Source organism: Podarcis pityusensis, assembly GCF_964106645.2.
Source record: "Podarcis pityusensis genome assembly, chromosome: 9".
NCBI lineage: Eukaryota > Metazoa > Chordata > Lepidosauria > Squamata > Lacertidae > Podarcis > Podarcis pityusensis.
Window position 1 is genome coordinate 73,735,780 of NC_138034.1, and position 17,120 is coordinate 73,752,899.

At 47.1% G+C, this 17,120-nt stretch overlaps 1 protein-coding gene across 2 annotated transcripts in view; it reads right to left on the reverse strand.

The window, feature by feature from the left end:
• Positions 1–17,120, reverse strand: part of ADAM33 (ADAM metallopeptidase domain 33) — a 101,023-nt gene that overhangs the window by 48,799 nt on the left and 35,104 nt on the right. Inside the window, exons 4-5 of one of the 2 annotated variants that reach the window (XM_081020733.1) lie at positions 6,820–6,895; positions 3,770–3,846 (exon numbers count right to left, since the gene is read on the reverse strand). In XM_081020733.1, the coding sequence (XP_080876859.1) occupies positions 3,770–3,846; positions 6,820–6,895 (153 nt within the window). Of the gene's footprint in view, positions 1–3,769; positions 3,847–6,819; positions 6,899–17,120 lie in introns of both variants that reach the window. The other variant, XM_081020732.1, reaches the window with a different exon arrangement.

The following is a 17,120-nucleotide window of genomic DNA, read 5'->3' on the forward strand; positions in this document are numbered from 1 at the left end:
AAAGCTCTCCTCCCACCAACACGGCACATCTGATGCCTGCAAATTGAGACCAGGCACTCTTTGAAAACCCCAATTCTACAATACGGTAGATAGACAGACAGACAGACAGACAGACAGACAGACCCCTGTTGGGGTGGGGAAACAGACAAAAATAACCCAGCTTGTGTTTTTGCAAGGGGATAAATCTAAAGCAGTGTCGGCCAAACTTGGGTCTCCTGCTGTTTTGGGACTACGATTCCCATCATCCCTGACCACTGGTCCTGTTAGCTAGGGACGATGGGAGTTGTAGTCCCAAAACAGCTGGAGGGCCAAGTTTGGCCAACACTGATCTAAAGAATTTCAGGCGTTTTCTAAACATTTAGAAATAAGAAGGGGCTTGTGGAAATCAGGGAGCTTTGCAACAATTTGCAATGCAGCTGGAGAAGAAGCGCAGGAACTGGCTGCAGGTTCAATCCCGGAGTGGGACAGCGGAATATTCCGGCATTGCAGGAGGTGGGACTAGATGATTCTCAGTATCTCTTTCCAGGTCTACAATTCTATGATTGAAGAAAGGACAGACAGACAGACAGACAGACAGACAGACAGACAGAGAGGACACAAGACGGTGCCTTATAGTGAGTCAGACCATTGGGTCCATTTGGCTCAGTATCATCTACACTGACTTGTGGCTGCTCTCCCAGCCCTGTTTGGAGATGCTAGCAGCAGGAATCGAACCCAAGACCTTCTGCAGGAAAAGCAGGGTCTCTGCTGCTGAGCTGCAGCCCTTCCCCAGGGGGAACAGAGGGACCCTTGCAGGATGCAAGAAATGTGATCTGCAAGAGATTAGACCACCCTCCCAGTTCAGCCGCAGCCTCCAGCAAGAAGGACACAGGGCAACTCTCCAGCTAGCGCGAGTCATCTGAGTGTCCGCTGACATCCTGACTCCAGAATGAGTTTTGTGTATGTGTGAGAGAGTGTGTGCGCATAGTTGAGAGATGACCTCACCCGCCGGCATTCCTCAAGATGCTGCTCAGGCCCAGGAGTTATTTTGAGTCACAGAATCCTGGAGTTGTGGAGTTGCGAGGGGACCCCAGGCATCATCCAGCCCAACCCCCCTGAAATGCAGGGATCTTGGCTCGAGCACCCATGACGGGTGGCCAACCAAACTGTGCTTCGAAACCTCTAAGGAAGGAGAGCCCACAGTCTCCCGAGAAGGACCGTTCCCCTGTCAAACAGCTCTCGCCGTTCTTCCTGATATTCAGTCGGAATCTCCTTTCTTGTGAAAGGAACTGTGGGGTTGGGAGTGATAATAATAATAATAATAATAATAATAATAATAATAATAATAATTCAGGGGTCCTGCCCACAGCCGTCCCTGGGTGGACTCGAACCACCAACCTTCTGGTTAACAGCCAGACACCCTGACCCACTGCGCCACAGAGACCTCGGACTACGTTTTCCTGGATGGAGGACGGAGAGTTCTTTGTGGTTTCGTGGCTTTGTGTTTTAGTGCGCATTTTGTATTCCCCTTTTTGTAATTTTCTGCTGCAAACTGCCCCGGCATCTTCAGAGGAAGGGCGGTTTACAAATTCAACAAGTAAATAAATAAATAAATAAATAAATAAATAAAGGCGGGGGGTCAGACTAGATATCCCAGGGGGATCCCTTCCAGTTCTGCAATTCTATGTGGCCTGGAATCACAGCCTGCCGGACGGAGGGAGGAGACGCACCGATTGCTCCGCCCACTTTTGTGTCTGGCCACGCCCACCACCGGATTTCCACCACCCTGGAATGGGAATGCGTCCCACGGGGGGGGGGGGGTAAAAAGTTGCTTGTTTATTTATATGTTGGAAGGAATTCAAAATGACTTGCAGTCCTAAAAACAAGGTGAGCCAGGGCAAAGGGGTGAGTCTTCAGCATCCTCCAGAAGCTGTGCAATGAAGGTGTCAGGTATTTCCTCCTTTCTCCTGTTGAAAGGAGTTCCACAGGTCAGGGGCCACCACAGAGAAGGCCCTCTCCCACGGGGCTCCCTTTGAGCTTCCGCTTCCGAGGGTGGAGGAAATAGCAAGAGGACAAAAAAACAACCCATCTCCATTTCTGGGACAGAATGACTCCGTGGGACTGTTCAACTGGCTTTCATGAGATAAGGTTGAAATGCCTGATGGCCTTGGGCCTAATCCTATTCTTCTCCAGATAACATTCCAAATACCCTTATCAAAAGCCACTTGAGGTCATTTCATTCCTCCATCCCAAGGTTTGGGGTTCAGGCAAGGGGGAAAGTCACAGCGGGATTTCCCCCAAACCAGCCAGGATCCAAACACATACCCCCACCCTGTGGGGCCAGTTTGGAAGGGAAATGGTTTACGCCCTTATTTCACAAATCACTTCCCATAAAACACCCCAAAGCGATTTAACGATACAATGAAAACATACAGAAACACGGTTTTGTCCAGTGCAGATACAGAGCAGATTCAAAGTGTCTGCTTGCTGGGAAAAGAAGGAAGGTCTGAAATAATCATTAGAAAGATAAGAGATGGCGTCTGCCTGATATGTCGCAGAAGGGAATTCCAAAGGTAAACGAATGACCAAACAAAAGATCCGATTCTTACACCCTTTGTAATTTGGTGCTGGGACTTAGCTCTTGAAAAAGTTTGTGTGAGGGGTGAATTTTTTACATAGTAGTAAGTAATAGTAATTCATTATTTGTACCCCACCCATCTGGCTGGGTTTCCCCAGCTACTCTGGGTGGCTTCCAACAAAGATTAAAAATACATTAAAATGTCACACATTAAAAACTTCCCTGAACTGGGCTGCCTTCAGATGTCTTCTAAATGTCAGATAGTTGTTTATTTCTTTGACATCTGGTGGGAGGGTGTTCCACAGGGCGAGTGCCACCACCGAGAAGGCTCTCTGCCTGGTTCCCTGTAACTTCGCTTCTCGCAGGGAGGGAACCGCCAGAAGGCCCTCGGAGCTGGACCTCAGTGTCCGGGCAAAACGATGGGGGTGGAGACGCTCCTTCAGGTATACATAGCAGCGAGGTGGGGAATGGGCAGTGTGGTGTAGTAGTTAGAGTCCACTGCAGGGGTTGGACTAGATGACCCTTGGTGTCTCTTCCAACTCTTATAGTTCTAGAATTCTATGTGTCAGATGAAGACCTGGAAGAGACCAGGGTTTGAATCCCTACAGAGCCACGAAGCTCACTGGGTGTGACCTCAAGGGCTGGTCACTGCCTCTCAGCCTAACCTACCTCACAGGGTTGTTGTGTGGAGATTAAAGCGAGGAGAGGGAGAACCATGCATGCCACCTTGGGCTCCTCAGAGGAAAAAGTGAGCTATAAATGTAATTAATAAATACATGGCAATATTGTTGATTAGAGTGGCCAGGTTGCAGGTTCGATTCCCGCATTGAACTGCTGCATATTCCTCCTGCAGGGGGTTGGACTGGATGACCCTCGGGGTCCCAGCTCCACAATTCTATGATATTTTAAGGCAAAACCACCATGGCTAAGCAGTCTTTAAATCCCCCTGCCTCAAAAAAAAAAAAGAATACAATCTTCAGGGCCCATTTTCACGCCAACAGACAAACAAAATTCAACCAGGTCAAAGATTCCGGGTAAACGCTAGACACAATCGCTGGTCAATTCCAAGACTGATATGGTGGGAGAGCAAGGAAGCTCTGTCCAAGTCGCCCAGAAGGATTTAGGTATATCAGAAGGAGCAAAAGGACGGCCGTCCTCGCAGGGAGGGCCAGTGGCTATTAGAACCCCGTCTCCTCGCATCACTTTTCTTACCTGATTCCAGAGCAGGTACTGAGGACCACCCAGGAGCCCTCGTACCCTCGGACGTGGCCATGGTAGTAGCAGTGTTCCTGGAATCAGAGGGAACAGATGGGAACTGTGGGTTAGGCTGGTTGTTTTCTGCAGGGAAAATTGTGCAGATTTTATACGCAAATCTGAGAGGCGGTCAGATGAACTGAAACCGGCCAAGGTGTCGAGATTTCGGATTTTGAAAAGCAGCAAAATTCCATCATGGATTTTTTTTAAAAAAAATCAATTTATTACCAGTCTAAATTTTAACCCAATCCCCCTTTACTCTAGTGCAAACCTAACTCTAGAATATACATTTGAGTACCCACTGCAAAATTGAGAGAACGTTGAAGGGTGGCTGTGGTTTGCTTTGTGCATCGTTTAGGAAAGTGCAAATTGTGATTGTTAAAAGAAATTTATTGTTGTTATTGTTTCCACTTTCTCACTTTTAATTGCAGGCTGAATATCAGCAGCCCCATTCCGCATGTGCTATGTGGATTTTGCTGTATAGAGCTACCAGGTTCAGGAAAAGTATACCTTTGAATACTAGTTCGCTGCGCAACGGCGGTAAATGCCTGCAAGCTGTCTATGCAGGCCATCTTGTGCTTCTTTGCAACAAAAGGTAACCAACACATCCCTCCTGCCCTCAAGGTAAAGTTAGAGCTAAAGTTAGAGCTCAACTGCACTATGGAATTTCAATCAAGAAAGTGCAGGCAGCCTTTCTATTTAAGATTTTTGCTGTCCCACGCTGCGTATCTTACGCAGCCCTGTGTTTAGAGGGAGGCCAACATAATCTAGAGACAGTTGCCTGGACGAGTTTTCTTTTATGTTGGCTAAACATTTGTTTTTCAGCTGACAAAGATACTTTACTTAGCAAAGTTCTGTCCGACTCCTTCCCTTCCCCAGGGCTACAACTGTTTTGCACAAAGATACGGCAACTCGGGCTTTCAGGGGATCTCCTGGGTGCTGTGGCTTTTCCAATCGCCAAGCCATGCTAAAATAGGCTGTGGGACTTAGACAGCCAGGAACTAATCTCAGCTGCAGAAAAAACATGTTCCCCTCTTTATTTTCAACTCTCTTGGGCACAGGGATTTAACACAAATTATCTACAATTTTTGTTTAACCCGCAAGAAAGAAGGGCCTTTTCACTGGCTAGGTTCAATTCTAACCTCCTTTGGGGTAGGTTTGCGGGTATGGCAGAAGGAGACAGGATGTGCCAATGCGATGCACACCTGGTGGAAACTCTAGCTCACATGGCCCTTAATTGTAAAAGATATGATGATCTCCACCAACAATTCTTAGACCACTTATGTATCCCAACATGGAAACCAGTGACAGAGGTTATACGCTTCCTATTACAGGGGAGAGCTCAGGAGCTCACCAAGACAGTAGCTAAGTTCCTCTATTTGATTTTTCACCGCCAAAATACGCTACAGGATCCTGCCCTTGCTGGAGACCCACAGAGGTGAAATAGAGTGCTCACCTCCTTTTCTTCCCTTTGGCAAATCACCGTATCGTTGAAATGGCGATGAGATTGCACTGGCCTATTTATTCTGAATGTTTGTAAGTGATGCCAATAAAGGTTTGATGAAGATGATGAATACTAGTTTCTGCAGGGCAGCCTTTGCCAACCTGGTGCCCACCGGATGTTTTGGACTACAACTCCCATCAGCCCCAACCAGTCCCCAGATGTGGTTGGACTACAACTCCCATCATCTCTGAGCACTGGTCCTACTAGACAGGAACAATGGGAGCTGGAATCCAACAACATCTGAGGACCCAAGGTTGAAAATGTCTGCTCTAGACTGTGAACTTGTCATCTAGAGAGCATGCAAAACAGGACACACACTCTTTCCCATCCATATTTCCCACCACTTACCAACAGCTGTCTTTATCAGGCTCTATTGGCCCTTGTCCAGCCTGTTACCAACCCCACTTCCCGAAATCATGCCATTAGGCCGTGCTTCAGGACATTGTGTATTCTTACAGAGCTTTAAAAATCAATAAATGATCGCAATGAGCCAATTAAGGGACAACTAAGCCATGTTAAGTGGTGGTGAAAAAATTATGATTGGTTTGCAGGATTAGTCATTCCAAAGCAATCTCTTAATTTGTTCCAGCCTGGGGGTTCTGTATCTTCATAAATAAACCCTTTTCACCCAGCACTGAGATGGAGGGACCATCTTAATTTCTGAGCTTCCCCCAGCTGCCAGCATGTTTGTGAATTTTTCTCTGCAACCAAAAGGACTAGAAACTTGAGACGAACAACAGCTTGAAAATAGGACTGCGAGGTATCTGGTTTCTAATACGGTCATATACCAGCAGCTAAACTGAAATAAGGATGGAACGATGTACAGGCAATGGCTGGCTTCTCGGTTCTCGCCACATCGTGATTTTTGCCGGCGCCTGCTCTTGGGATTCAGTGCCCACTGCATGAGATTGTTTTGCCTCTCTGTTTTATGCTGGAATTTGTTTACTTATCACTCTGTTGTTGTTGTTGTTGTTAAATTTACATACCGCCCTATACCCGGAGGCCTCAGGGCGGTTCACGGAATAAAATCAAAACACAAAGCCACAAAATACACAATCAAAATAAAAACAACCACCCAATAACCAACACACATACCCCCCAAAAACCCACATTTTAAATTGGTCCTTGCTGTCTAGCTCTATCTGGTTGCCATTAATTTGATTCTGAATTGATTTAGAATGTATTTCAATTAATTGACTGTGACTTTATGTAAACTGTGCTATTTTTACTGTTTTAGCCGCTCTGAGGCCAGGGCGGGATATAAACAAATTATTATTATTATTATTATTATTATTATTATTATTATCATCTTCTCTATCAGTTTGGCGGTTTCCTCCTCCTTGAAGCTCATGTTACTGTGTTTCATGTGCTATTCTTCGTAAGCCATCCAGAGAAGGATGCCATTGGGTGGCACATCAATGCACTTGAAAAAGGAATTAAGCGCTGCCCTGGCGCTGCACATCTCAACATCGCCAATTTCCCCAGCCTGACGCATCTTACTTACCGTGAGGTTGGGTGAGACCGTCATGGGCTGCCCTCCCTTTGCATAATGGGTCTCCGTATAATCTGGTGACAGCAGCCTGCTGGGAAAGAAAGGGAGAGTGAGTTCTCGGATGAAATATGTGCGATGAAGTTCCTATCCATAACCTTCTATTATTACTCATGTTTCAAATTTGTAGAGTTGGGACCCCAAGAGACATCTAGCCCAACCCTGTGCCCCCCGCAGGAATAAGGAAGCATCTCAAAGCATTTTCAACAGAAGGCAACAGAAACCATGTACAAAATATAAAAAGAAATATAAAATATAAAAAGAAAACCGTGGCAAATGCAAAAACAATGACATATTGCTATGTACTGAGTTAAATAGGATCCAAAATGCAGCAGTCTGATTAGTCCAATAATAGGATTCAGAATGAAGCAGTCTGATTGGCCCTAGAACAATAGGATCCAGAATGCAGCAGTCTGATTGGCCCTAGAAGAATAGGATCCAGAATGCAGCAGTCTGATTGGTCCTAGAACAATAGGATTCAGAATGCAGCAGTCTGATTGGCCCTAGAACAATAGGATCCAGAATGTAACAGTCTGATTGGTCCACCAGAGCCACCCAATCCAGCTCCAGGTGGAAGTGAATCCGCAACCTGATTGGCCTACAGGTGAATCCCGGAATTAGCCAATCACGTGTGGCCCATTGTGTAAATAATGTATATAAAGCAGACATTCTGGGGGAACTTCCATTCCTCCTCACCACTGTGAGCTGAATAAAGAGCATGAAATCCACTCTCCACTCCGAGTATATGTCACACATATAAAACAAATGCAGACAAATTCAGGTGCCGCTCAGCAAACAGGCTGTCCACACAGGAACCCTCGGTTGCATTGAAACGGCATTTATTCCCACCCAAAATCCCACTTGGCTCTGCCTTAAGTAAAGGATTTTTGCAGGTTTCTGAACCGAGGCCGCCACTAACAGAGAAGGCGCTCCATTTTCCTTGGATTCGAGAGACCAGGAATTCTTCCCACCACCCCCCAAAACTCAGAACACAAAACACAGCCAAAGGGGTCAGTTGAAGAACTGCCTTAAATGGAGCGATGTGGCAGTTTTTTCGCTAAGCCAGGCACCCGGGGAGTCGGAGAGGATCTCTCGCTGATGAATCACACTTCCCCCCCCACCCAAAAAAATACCACTGAGATTAACTCCTCGTGCCCTTCCCCCTGGGTTCCTGACTCAGGGCCATCCATCTGGAGACACAAGAATGGAGAGGGAGGATGATTTCATGAAGCAAAACCTTCCCATCCAGTCACTGATGTAGATCCTAGGTACTAATTTTGTTTTAAATAACTAAAGCATGATTCCTTTACCCAGAAAAGCTGACTTAAGTGGTTTTCATAGATTAAGGAGATGTGAGTAACGTCGGCTGATGTGGCGCAATTCCGGACATCACAGCCCCAGAACTTGGAGACAGGGAGTTGCTCAGAGTGGGCAGGATGGGACCATTTGCCTGATTCACTGCGAGAGCTGGTCTGCAGAGGATCGGGTGCAGGAAGTGGGGTTTAGTGGTTAGAGCGTCAGAATATGCTGCAAATCACCCCGAGATCTAAACAGTGGCTTACAAATGTAATAAATAAATAGGTTTAGAAAACTTATTGTGTGAGATTGTATAGGGAAAAACACGGAATAACAGATACAATCTTGCTTAAAATGTATATAGGAAGTGCAGTGTAAGCGATGGAAGTCAATCAGTGAAATTTTATTATTGAGATATTTCTAGAATAAACTTGGGAGAAATTCTTCCAACTTTTCTTCTTCTTTTTTTCTCTTTGTTTTTCTTCTTTTTTCTTTCTCTTTTGTTCCTTTTTCATGTATATGTGCTTATTTGAAATATATATGTATGTATTTGCAATATTTTGCAACAATTATGTTAAATAAACAATAAAAATGTCATAAATAAATAAATAGAAAAGAAAAAAATAAACAGGACCTGGGAGAGACCAGGGTTCGAATTGCCGTGAAACTCGCTGGGTGAACTTGGGGGTTCCTCCCTGACTCTTGGCCTCTTGGCCTGTGGCAGGGAGTTCCACAGGTTAATTACACGCTGCGTGAAGGACTTTCTTTATTCTGTTCTCAATCTCTCAACATTCACTGAATGTCCATGAGTTCTAGCATGATGAGAGAGGCATAAAAAAACCTTTCTCCGGCCACTTTGACAATTCCCAGCGGCTCGGCACCTCCCTTTATCAGATCAAGTAGCAAAGTTGATCCCAGGAGCGCCTCTCCAAAGGGCCTGTTTTCTCCCACCATTGATGATCTGAAGGGAAAGTGGGGAGCCAGGCAAGGGAGGGAGAGACTCAGCATTCATCCCGGCCTCTGCTTTTGATTAATGCTCTTGTCTCCATTCCTGGCTTTTTATCATCCTCTCCAACATCGGGAAGTGATTTGTCAGCGGCAAAGCTGGGCTGAATGTCATTCCCCGAGCCTTCCAGCACGGCTGTTGAGAGACGGCGGACAGCTGTGGGAAAAAAGCAGTGATGGGATTCACTGCAAGCTTTTCCTTTGGGGTGGGGGGCTGCCATGGGGCGGGCGGTGGATGGGGGAGACCCAGCAGATAACAGCAAGGCCTGCTCTTTTTTCCCAGGCTCTTACGAGACGCAAAAGTCAAGATGGCTTTGCTCTCCGACGAGGGCTCCCTAGACAACCAGGGTGGGACTGGCGCTGCCTTTTCCACAAGGAAAGGATAAAGCGTTCGGGGCTTTTCAGCTTAGCCGGAGGAAAGACTTCCAAGGGAAAAGACATGAAGGAGACTTACAAATCTGAGCAGAGAAAATTTACTTTTCTTCCTCTTTCCAGGGCTGATAACGGCAAGGCAAACCAAACGAAGTCTTTCTTCATACAGTACCTTATAGGGCTGGCAAATTTCAAGAAATAAAAAAACCCAGACACCCCAAAACTTGCTGAGCTCTTTTTTAGGAAGACCCCCCAAAACGCCAAAAAAAGTGATTTTTCAATTGACCTCCCTAAGATCCAGGACAAATCGCCTGGATTCCCCCAGACACGTATTATTATTACAGTCATACCTCGGGTTACAGATGCTTCAGGTTGCATTTTTTCAGGTTACGGACGCGCCGAAACCCGGAAGTACCAGAACGGGTTACTTCCGGGTTTTGGTGGTCAAGCATGCACAGAAGTGCAAAGTTGCACTTTGCTCATGCACAGAAGTGCCAAATCGCAACCTGAGCATGTGCAGACGTGCCACTGTGGGTTGCGGATGCTGCGGGTTGCGAACGTGAATCCCGCACAGATCACGTTCGCAACCCGAGCGTCCACTGTATTATTATTATTCATTAATTCAACTTATTTTGTTGTTTAGCCGTTTAGTCATGTCCGACTCTTCGTGACCCCATGGACCAGAGCACGCCAGGCCCTCCTGTCTTCCATTGCCTCCCGCAGTTTGGTCAAACTCATGCTGGTAGCTTCGAGAACACTGTCCAACCATCTCATCCTCTGTCGTCCCCTTCTCCTTGTGCCCTTCATCTTTCCCAACATCAGGGTCTTTTCCAGGGAGTCTTCTCTTCTCATGAGGTGGCCAAAGTCTTGGAGCCTCAGCTTCAGGATCTGTCCTTCCAGTGAGCACTCAGGGCTGATTTCCTTCAGAATGGATCGGTTGGATCTTCTTGCAGTCCATGGGACTCTCAAGAGTCTCCTCCAGCACCATAACTCAAAAGCATCAATTCTTCGGTGATCAGCCTTCTTTATGGTCCAGCTCTCACTTCCATACCTCACTACTGGGAAAACCAGAGCTTTAACTATACAGACCTTTTAACTTATACACCGACTTATACCCGGAGGTCTCAGGGCAGTTCACAAGAAGACCACAACATATAAAATCAAACCAAAAGCAATAACCCCCACCCCAAAAAAGCCACATTCTAAAAGGGTGTTGGGTGTCAATAAGATCAACCAAAGGGCTGGTTAAAAAGGAACCTTTTTGCCTGGCGCCTAGAGGTATATAATGAAAGCACCAGGTGAACTTCCCTAGGGAAAGCATTCCACAGACAGGGGGCCACTGCAGAAAAGGCCCTGTTCTCGTGTTGCCACCCTCCGGACCTCTTGAGGAGGAGGCACACGAAGGAGGGCCTCAGAAGACGATCTCAGGGTCCAGGTAGGTTCATATGGAAAGATGCAGTCCTTGAGGTATTGCAGTCCTGAGCCATTTAAGGCTCTATAGGTAAAAACCAGCACTTTGAATTGGGCCTAGAAACTAATTGCTAGGCAGTGCAGTCGGACCACGATCGCTGTAAGATGCTCAAACCGTCTTGCTCCAGTGAGCAACCTGAATTCTGCACTAGCTGAAGTTTCCGAACCGTCTTCAGAGGCAGCTCTACATATAACGCATTGCAATAACCTTGAGGTTACTAGAGCATAGACAACAGTAGTTAGGCTATCCCTGTCCAGATAGGGGCGTAGCTGGGCCACCAGCCAAAGCTGATCAATTCTGCCTTTGAAATCCCGGTAATGTAGGAAGCTGCCTTACCCTGAGGGTTTCAGGTACGCGTCATTCCTGGCCCTGTGTGGAGATAAAGGTAAAGGTAAAGGGACCCCTGACCATTAGGTCCAGTCGTGACCAACTCTGGGGTTGCGGCGCTCATCTCGCTTTACTGGCCGAGGGAGCCAGCGTACAGCTTCCGGGTCATGTGGCCAGCATGGCGAACCAGAGCAGCGCACAGAAACGCCGTTTACCTTCCCGCCAGAGCAGTACCTATTTATCTACTTGCACTCTGACATGCTTTCGAACTGCTAGGTTGGCAGGATTTTCAAGGGTGCCTGGTCTCAATTTGCAGGCATCAGGTGTGCCATGTTGGTGGGAGGAGAGCTTCGGGTGTGGCGCTCCCAATCCTATTTTTCTTTCTCAAAACCAGAAGGGTGTTTGTGGCAATTTAGATCGGGTCCGTGGGATGGAAGGGAGAGAGTTAGCTTGTTGCCTCTGTGATACAGCTTGACTGCGGAATGGACAACCTCGCAGGGTTGTGGGCTCTCCAAAGCCCACCTTCCCAGCACTTAAACATCGCCATCTAGAGTTGAACTGGGGCAATGCGATCCTGGCGCATAGGCAGGGCCTGGGGCTCATTGAGACCGGTTGGGCAAGAGGCGTGGAGACCAGCAGTAGGGGGCGCCAGAGCCAATGACAAATAGAACCACCCACTGAGAGGTTTAAGTCAAGGTCGATGCGGCACTGCCCTCATGGACCAACCTCCTATTCTGGGCTGTTTGCGTGGGAAGAGGGAGCTGTGGGGCGGACCAAATCTCTGAGGCATCTTCGGCAAGTTTGCACCCCATGCCCATCCCCGTCCGGCTTGCAGAGTGGTAAGCTCAGAAACAGAGGTCATCTAGGGGTCCTGCGATTCTATGGTTCTGGGATCTCCTTCCTCTCTTGTCTTCTCCTGGCTACTTCGGAGAGAGCGAGAGATAGAGCCGCAACAAACTCTCCAACCTTGGCAGCGTTTTCCTAGCTCAAGTCTATCTCCCAAACACTTCCTGCCTCGGCTGCTCTCCAAGCTAAGCGAGGTTTTTCAGCAGGGGTGCTGGCAGCCGCCGTGAGCATTAGCAGAGTCTCGACTCTGTTTGTTTTTCTCTGCTTTCCTCCTCGCCTCTCCCTCCGTGACAAACCGCCCCCCCCCCCACCCAGCCCGTCGACAAATCCATTTATGTATAAAAGAAATGAAATAACATTCCAGAATGTGCAGCGAGTGGAGGTTGTCGGGAACCAAAGGACACTGCGGTCCAGGAGAGAGCAGATTTCTTGGCTGCAGGGCAAGACCCAAAACACCTCCAGAAATTGTTTCAGAGGGACAGAAGTGATCACAAGCGTGAAAACTGCGCAAAGACCTCACTCGGATCAGAAGGTGCTAGGTTTGGAAACGGAAGTTCAGGTTTAGAATTTTGTTGCTATTAATTTCACCTCCCTGGTAATGTTTTTCCTAAACATTCTTATTGATGGTTACCGGAAACTGGCCTAGAAAGCTCAGCTAGAAATTTTGATGATTATTAGTTCCCACAAAAGTGATCAAAAACATACACCACTGAAACACCACAAGCAATTGCAACAAACCCATCCAATAAAAACCGCTGGAAAAAACCCCACACCCATACAAACAAAAGACAGATCTCTAAAAGAGGCCACAAATGCCTGAAACCCTTCAAGTGAAAAGCCAAAATCCTGCGTAAAAAGGAGAGCTCTTCCCTTGCACCAAAAAGAGAGAGAAAGATATCCTCCATGGGGAATGCATTCCATAAGCAGGGAGCTACCACTGAAAAGGCCCTGTTTTCGTGTTGCCAGCCTCTGGGCACAAAGAGGAGGGCTTTGGGGGACAAGTGCAGGGTCCGGGTCAATTCCTGGGGGGGAAGGCAGTCCTGGAGATATTGGGGTCCTGGTCTGCCAAAGGCTTCAGAGGTCAAAGCCAGGACTTTGAATGGAGCTCAGAAACCAAGGGTTTCATCCACATTCCTACTTGCCCTGTGCCTAGAAAAGCATGGGGTCAAAGCAGTTTCGCCTTTGCTCTGCCGCTTTCCCCTAGAAAACCTGCTCTTTAGCACTAAATCGGAACAAACAGCAATCCAAGGAAAACCCCTGCCATTTGTTCCGATTCAGCACTCCACCGCGGGTTCCCCCGGGGGAAAGGGGCAGGGAAAACATCAGTGTCGATAAGCTCGAAAACTAAAACACAGCGAGATGAACCACTCTGTGAGTTTGGCAGCTCCTTCTCAGATAGCGGAGAGCTAAGGTCTTGCAAAGGGCACGAAGCAGAGCAGAGTCATCCAACGAGGAGAAAAGAAAGGAAGGAGATGCACAATTGTTCTATTGGGAAGCTGAACAGTATTCCCGGGCCGTTAGCACTTTGCACAAGATAGATCAAAGCTATGCAAAATAGCCCAGTATAGAAGTGAGAGCTGGACCATAAAGAAGGCTGATCGCCGAAGAATTGATGCTTTTGAATTATGGTGCTGGAGGAGACTCTTGAGAGTCCCATGGACTGCAAGAAGATCAAACCTCTCCATTCTGAAGGAAATCAGCCCTGAGTGCTCACTGGAAGGACAGATCCTGAAGCTGAGGCTCCAATACTTTGGCCACCTCATGAGAAGAGAAGACTCCCTGGAAAAGACCCTGATGTTGGGAAAGATGACAGAGGACGAGATGGTGGGACAGTGTTCTTGAAGCTACCAGCATGAGTTTGACCAAACTGTGCGAGGCAGTGGAAGACAGGAGTGCCTGGCCTGCTCTGGTCCAGGGGGTCACGAAGCGTCAGACATGACTAAACGACTAAACAACAACAAATACCTGAAGGAACGTCTCCACCCCCATCGTTCAGCCCGGACACTGAGGTCCAGCTCTGAGGGCCTTCTGGCAATTCCCTCCCTGCGAGAAGCCAAGTTACAGGGAACCAGGCAGAGGGCCTTCTCGGTAGTGGCGCCCACCCTGTGGAACACCCTCCCATCAGATGTCAAGGAAATAAACGACTAACTGACTTTTAGAAGGCATCTGAAGGCAGCCCTGTTTAGGGAAGTTTTTAATGTTTGATATTTTGTTGTATTTTTAATCTTTTGTTGGAAGCCGATGGGCAGGATATTATTATTATTATTATTATTATTGCACATTTAAGTTGGCAAAAGGATGGCGAATCTGTTTTTGCTCATCTGGTCTTTGTTGCAATGGTGCTGTAATTACAGGGTTGTGTCATTCGAGCTGCAGATTTTAAGACCTGCCGTTTGCTGTGTCGCTAAAGCTGTTTGCTGTGGTTGTCCTGTTTGCAAAGAAAAGCTCGGACAAGCGGACCACAATGTTTGCGAGCGAGAACTGCGTTGCTGGTGTTTACAGCTCAACTGCTGGTGTTTAGTCTGATTATGACTCCAGCTCAAGAAAATGTGTTTACTTTAACTCTTGGCACATTTCGCCCCATCTAAGCCCCGTAGGACCCAAACAGCAGAGGTTGCACAAGCCGCCCTTAAATTTGAGCATAGAATTCCCGGCAGCCCCTCTGTAACGAAAGCAGGAACCCAAATGTTTGGGTGCACGGAGGGAAGCCATTCGAGGGAACACTAGGAGCGAACTGGCGCCAACGGTCAGCAGCAGCCATTTTGAAAAAAGGTCTCATAAGAGACGCTCCATGCCAAGTGTAATAAACAAAAATCTGCCCTTATTCCCTTTTGGGGGACACAAGAGCCCTTATAGAGTCCTTTGAAGGTTCTCTATCGGTCGGAGAAAATAACAGAGGCCAACCAGAGAATATTGAGGAGCAAAGCAGCTAGTAAGCCTGATCTTTATTGAACTGTTGCAACAGGGTGCTCCCCTCACACGCAGGAAAGGAGGAGGACCCCGAACCAAGGTGTGCCCGCCCTTATATAGACATTTTTAATTGCCTGCCCTGGAGTCCAAGACTACCCCCAGACACATCATACATCATACATACAACAGAGAAAGGGAGAAATCTGAGTGCTCCTGTCTGGCAGGTTACCTGTTAATGCTTACTTGATTGGATACCCTGGGGAGCTTGGCCAGTCTTTTGTAATGACAAATACTTAGTTCCTGAGCCAGGTCACAGGCTCACCCTATTCATACACAGACATACCCTTAAGACAGGATTTGTGAAGCAAAAAAAAACCTTGCAGAGAAAACTTTTGGTCAGTTGGGGAGCCAAAATGGTTTCAGGGCGGTCCTCCAGACATGTGGTCCACACATTTATGTATGCGCTTGGTTGGTACATTTATAAACATTATATATATATATATATATATATATATATATATATATATGACCTTAACTTTTTTTATTTCACAAGCAAAGTTTGGACACCTTTAAAAGAGGACGAGACAAATTCATGGAAGGGAGAGCTATCGATGGCTACTAGCCAGGATAACTGTTCTCTGCTTCCACGGAGGCCTAAGAAGAAACTTCGGATCAGGCCCATGGCCCATCTGGTCCAAGATCCTCTTCTTGCAGTGGCCAATCGGATGCCCCAATGAGAAACCCGCAATCAGGATTCGAACACAAGACCCCTCCTGTGGTTTCCAGAGGCTGCTCTTCAGAAGCATCACTGCCTCTGATTTGTTGGAGGCACAACATAGCTGCTGGAAACCACAAGAGGGGGAATAGGGCTCTTGTAGTCGAATCCTGCTTGCTGGTTTCCCATTGGAGCATCTGATTGGCTCCCATGAGAACTGGATCCTGGACTACATTGGCTGTTGGCTTGATCCAGCAAGGCTTTTCTTAGGTTTCTCGTTTCGTTCCACCCTTCAAGTCTCCTGGGTTTTCATTTATGCAGCAACCGTTATATTGCAGTTCTTGGAACACAAAAGCAATTTTATGGTGAATTTCAAAGCCAAAAAACTGATCACGTAGTCAGAGAGAAGCCATGCATTTAATGGGGGGTTGGGGGGGGTCAGGCTGGGACATCAGCAACAGCCTTGGGCTGAAATCCTAGACACATCTGGGGCTGTGAGTAGGTCCATTGAACTCAGTAATGCTTACTTCCTAGAAGACACGAATTGGAGTGCTCTGTTGCTGTTGTTTTCTGAATAGAAGGGAGGGGTATTTTTTTTGGGGGGGGAGACCTAGATCTTACGATTTTATCGTTTTTACAACCTTGTCAGATGACCCCTTTTGTGAGTTTGAATTTCTGTGTCGTTAAAAGTCTTCTGCTTGATTTTATTTGTTACGCTATTTTTGGTTTTAATCGGGATTCCGTACACCGTACAGATATATATTTGAGTTTGCAGCATAGAAATTAATCAATACCAATAGGAATAGCTACGACTGCAGCTATATAGGGCTGGCCCAAGCCAAACAGCTGGATTTAGATTTGGGGATGGGTGTAATTTCATCCCTGTAGGCAGAAAAGTCTGGGGAGGGCCAAGGAATGGAAACAAAACCTCATTGTAATGTAATTAGTCACTTCTCTCTGGCTCTCTATGCTTTAAAAAAAACCTCTTTTATAACTTGGTTCCTCCCTTTCCATCTATTTAACTCTTGTCACCCGGAGCCCTGTGTCTTAATTATCCCTATTTCATAGAAGGGCTACTCCATGGGTAGGCGAAGTAAGGGCGGGGGGGCCGGATCCGGCCCAATTGCCTTCTCAATCTGGCCCGCAGACGGTCCGGGAATCAGCGTGTTTTTACATGAGTAGAATGTGTCCTTTTATTTAAAATGCATCTCTGGGTTATTTGTGGGGCATAGGAATTCGTTCATTCCCCCCCCAAAAAAATATATAGTCCGGACCCCCCCACACACACAAGGTCTGAGGAACAGTGAACCGGCC